Raw genomic sequence first — 3,306 nt, 5'->3', positions numbered from 1 at the left:
GCAGAGCTTAGCAGTTTATTATAGTCTGATGAAGAGACACCCAGCTTGAAATTAACTCTTACTAATTTCTTCAAAGAGTCGGCAGGAAGGTCTTTTTTAATAAGCTTATAGCAAGAGAAACAATCGATGCATGTTTGCCAACAAAATTTATTATGTCATTTTCGTTGACAGAGGGCTTAAAAGACGACAAATGCAACCATTTGAGCGGTACAACAACATCCAATTCTTTACTGGGATTACTACCAACAACGCTGGCACTCTTTTTTTTTATCTTTCAGTACACCAGCACCAGAAGTTTTGTCGTTAGAAAGTGCATTAGCACTAACGGATGACTCGTTATTATTTCTCTTAGCAGCAGCAGATCGGAGAGCGCTCGTAGTTCCAGTATTACTAGCAACAACAGTGTCAGCAATAGAAGCATTGACGTTAGGAAGTGTATTAGTATTAGCAGATGTTTGCTTTTTATTACTTTTAGCAGTGACGATAGAACCAGAAACAGCATTCGCATACGATAATGGTGTCGTATCAATTACATCAGGAGTAGTAACGTCAATAACACATGAAAAGGCAGACGAAGCGCAAGTACTGTTCTTTTTGGTAGTGAGCATAGTCGAAGATGACATGTTATCTAAAGCTGGCTTCTGCTTATTAGGATGAGCCGCAATTGGTTGTGATTCCACAATAGGCTTTTTGTTATTATAGATGGCACTAACAACATTACAAAGCTCTTTAATCTCAGAGGTGAGCGAGGCAATTGCTTTGTCTTTATTGCGGCTGCTCTGTTTAATAGCAAGCAGTTCGGAATGAGAATTTTTACCTATCTTCATTAGATTCGTTTTAGCTTCATGCAAAGGAGTTATCAGCTGAAGCATTCGGGCATTCTCAGCACGAAGAGTGGTGATCTCTTTGGACAAAGATAACAAGGTTATTTGATGTTTACTGTTCTCATTAGAAGCATCACTCTGCTTTGCAGAGGTAAATGAATTCGGCTTGGGCTTTATTCAAGTCGATTTGATATTATTTGACATATTTGCAGTATTCTCTTCATTATAAATGAAGAGTGAAGGAGGCGAACGTAAAGAGCTCCGACGTATATCAGCGCAGACCTTACAGAAGAAGCTGTTATCTGTATTGAGCATAAATTCAGCATCCGACGGCAAAATACCAACACAATAGGTATGAGAAAGTTCGTTGCACTTCGCGCACTGCACTTTCGACTGGCCGCGATCAACTTTTTGGCCGCAACTACAAGGGATAATATGATTTCTGATTGTATTATTATTTATTATTAGATCATTTATTGAAAGATTTTAGATTGTGTAAAGAGTTACTGTCTCTAAATTGTAGTACACTTGAACCATTGCAAAGTAACCAATATATTAATAGTAACTTTCACTGACACAGTAAGGCGATTACGAAGAGCGCAAGAAAAACACGCCCGCACAACGCGGTTGTTAGATTGATTGATAGCTCCAATGAAAAGTGTATCAAGGTTTCCATTTTTTCGATTTTTACATTTGGCTGCTGTCTCAAATTGCACTGAAGAGATTGATGGATGACATTGGGCCGACCATAAAACATTCGTAGAGTCTCAATCGCATACGACACCGTGCTAGGCAGCATGAGCTTCCCCCGCACTGTTTCTAAAGCAGCACCTTTAAGACATTTTTGTAATCGTATCAGGTTTTTTTGTTCGGTAAATCCGCATCTTTCAGTAGACTGGACTTAATTTGTTATTAATATAGGCCCATCTTCGGGATTTCCGGAAAAAATAGCAAATCTTTGCTCATCACCTGGCGTGACGCGATATTAGAAGAAGAAAGCATAATATCTGCAATCGAAGTTTGCGTATATGGAAAGTAATGCGAAGATAATGGCGGCGCGAAATTGAAAGTGCTGTTGCGTTGTAGGCTTGGAGGACAACCCGTGGTGTTGAATAAATATGCGTGTTGCGCTTGCTGCTTAATAGTAATAGGTCTAATTGCTGGTGGCGCAGCACGTGAAGTTGTCGATATATTTGGTGCGCTAGTTAAAGTGGCTATACTACGCGCGACAATACCACTAAAACGCGGCGCAGCATTTGAAAATATCGATGTGCTCGGCACGTTAACTACACTGGGTATACTATCAGAGAAAGTACCCCTAGAATTTGGCGCAGCATTTGAAAAGAACGAAGTGCTTGGTACCGTAGCTGGGGTGAGCATTGCACTAGAGAAAACGTCACTGGCCTGAGGTGTTACATTTTGATTAGCAGAAAATAATTAGGCATGTTTTGTTGTAATCGCGTAGAAGTAATATTGTTTTGCAGTCCAAAACTAGCAAATCCAGCATTTAAGCTATCTGAAATATTTAAGTTACGAGCACTATTTGCTCTAGCTGCTAATATACTGTTTACTGCAGAAGTGGTTGCAGTAGAATACATTGTAACCTGTGGTCCATCTTCATCCGCCTCATCAATTGCGATGACATCGCGCGTTACACGTGCTTGATTTTGCCGCCTACCTACACGCAAAATTCCCGAGCGTGTACGCAGAGGGGAAATATCAGTTGTTAATATATTACTTTCCCCATTAAGAGAAATGAGCAGCCCAGAAGCCTGGCGTGGAGTGGATGCTACAGTGGGTGCATGTACCTCCGTCAAATGTTCTCCTGTTGGCGTGTGTGCCTCAGTTGTCGCGCGCTCAGCAGAATGTGCTGTGGCGCCTGTCGAAGCGTATGTGCCGGTTGGTGCAGCCACGACGGCGGTATTACCCGAAACAGGTAATGCTTGTGCAACAGGAGCACTTGAGGCAGTTGAATGTGCTGATAACCTACCAGAATTTGAAGCTTGCTCACCTTGATTCTCCATTACCCAATTTCAAATGAGTTTACGTTCGATACTATATTACGTTAGAAATCTGACTTCTAGATTCTTAGATTTTTCGGCTGCAATTTAGTTTGGCATCCCCGGAGTTCCGCATTAAGGTAGCTATGGAACGATAGAGGGAGTTCTCCTGATTGCAAATATATATACTTTTAGCCGCAGGCCTCTAGTTTTTAAGTTATTTGTTGTTAAAGTTTGTAAATTGAACTAACCTCTCGGCGCTATTTCACACAATAAACACTTTATTTATGTACACCCTCCTCAAAATAGTTGCATTAAAACCCCGGCCTGAGATTTCCACTTTAATATACAATTCTTAATTAATTAATTAAGTAAAACGCGTTTATAAATGTCTTCACAAACGTTTGCACATTTCACAAACAAGCAGAAATAACAATGGCTGACAGTAACACAAAATGTATGCTACCATACGTTAAAAAAAT

The 3,306-nt window shown here is 40.4% G+C and overlaps 1 protein-coding gene across 1 annotated transcript; it reads right to left on the bottom strand.

Annotated features, from left to right (window-relative positions):
• Positions 1-239: 239 nt before the first annotated feature.
• LOC108362856 (chitinase-like protein PB1E7.04c) lies at positions 240-2,848 on the bottom strand. Its single transcript, XM_017616001.1, has 3 exons — positions 2,396-2,848; positions 1,794-2,228; positions 240-779 (listed from the first exon to the last, which is right to left on the bottom strand). Exons 1-3 carry the CDS (start codon positions 2,846-2,848, stop codon positions 240-242), a joined length of 1,428 nt encoding a protein of 475 aa, XP_017471490.1.
• Positions 2,849-3,306: the final 458 nt, after the last annotated feature.

Source organism: Rhagoletis zephyria, unplaced genomic scaffold (assembly GCF_001687245.7).
Source record: "Rhagoletis zephyria isolate East Lansing unplaced genomic scaffold, Rhagoletis_zephyria_1.1 Rzeph_scaffold_01124, whole genome shotgun sequence".
In the NCBI taxonomy this organism is placed as follows: domain Eukaryota; kingdom Metazoa; phylum Arthropoda; class Insecta; order Diptera; family Tephritidae; genus Rhagoletis; species Rhagoletis zephyria.
Note: the sequence above shows the minus strand (reverse complement) of the source record. Positions and strands in the feature narration are given on the sequence as shown.

Coding starts and splice junctions, on each gene's coding strand:
- LOC108362856 (XM_017616001.1), bottom strand. CDS start 2,848: ATGGAGAATCAAGGTGAGCAAGCTTCAAATTCTGGTAGGTTATCAGCA. Junction 2,229..2,395: donor CTACTGCAACCACTTCTGCA/GTAAACAGTATA, acceptor GTAACACCTCAG/GCCAGTGACGTTTTCTCTAG. Junction 780..1,793: donor CTAATATCGCGTCACGCCAG/GTGATGAGCAAA, acceptor GCTATTAAACAG/AGCAGCCGCAATAAAGACAA.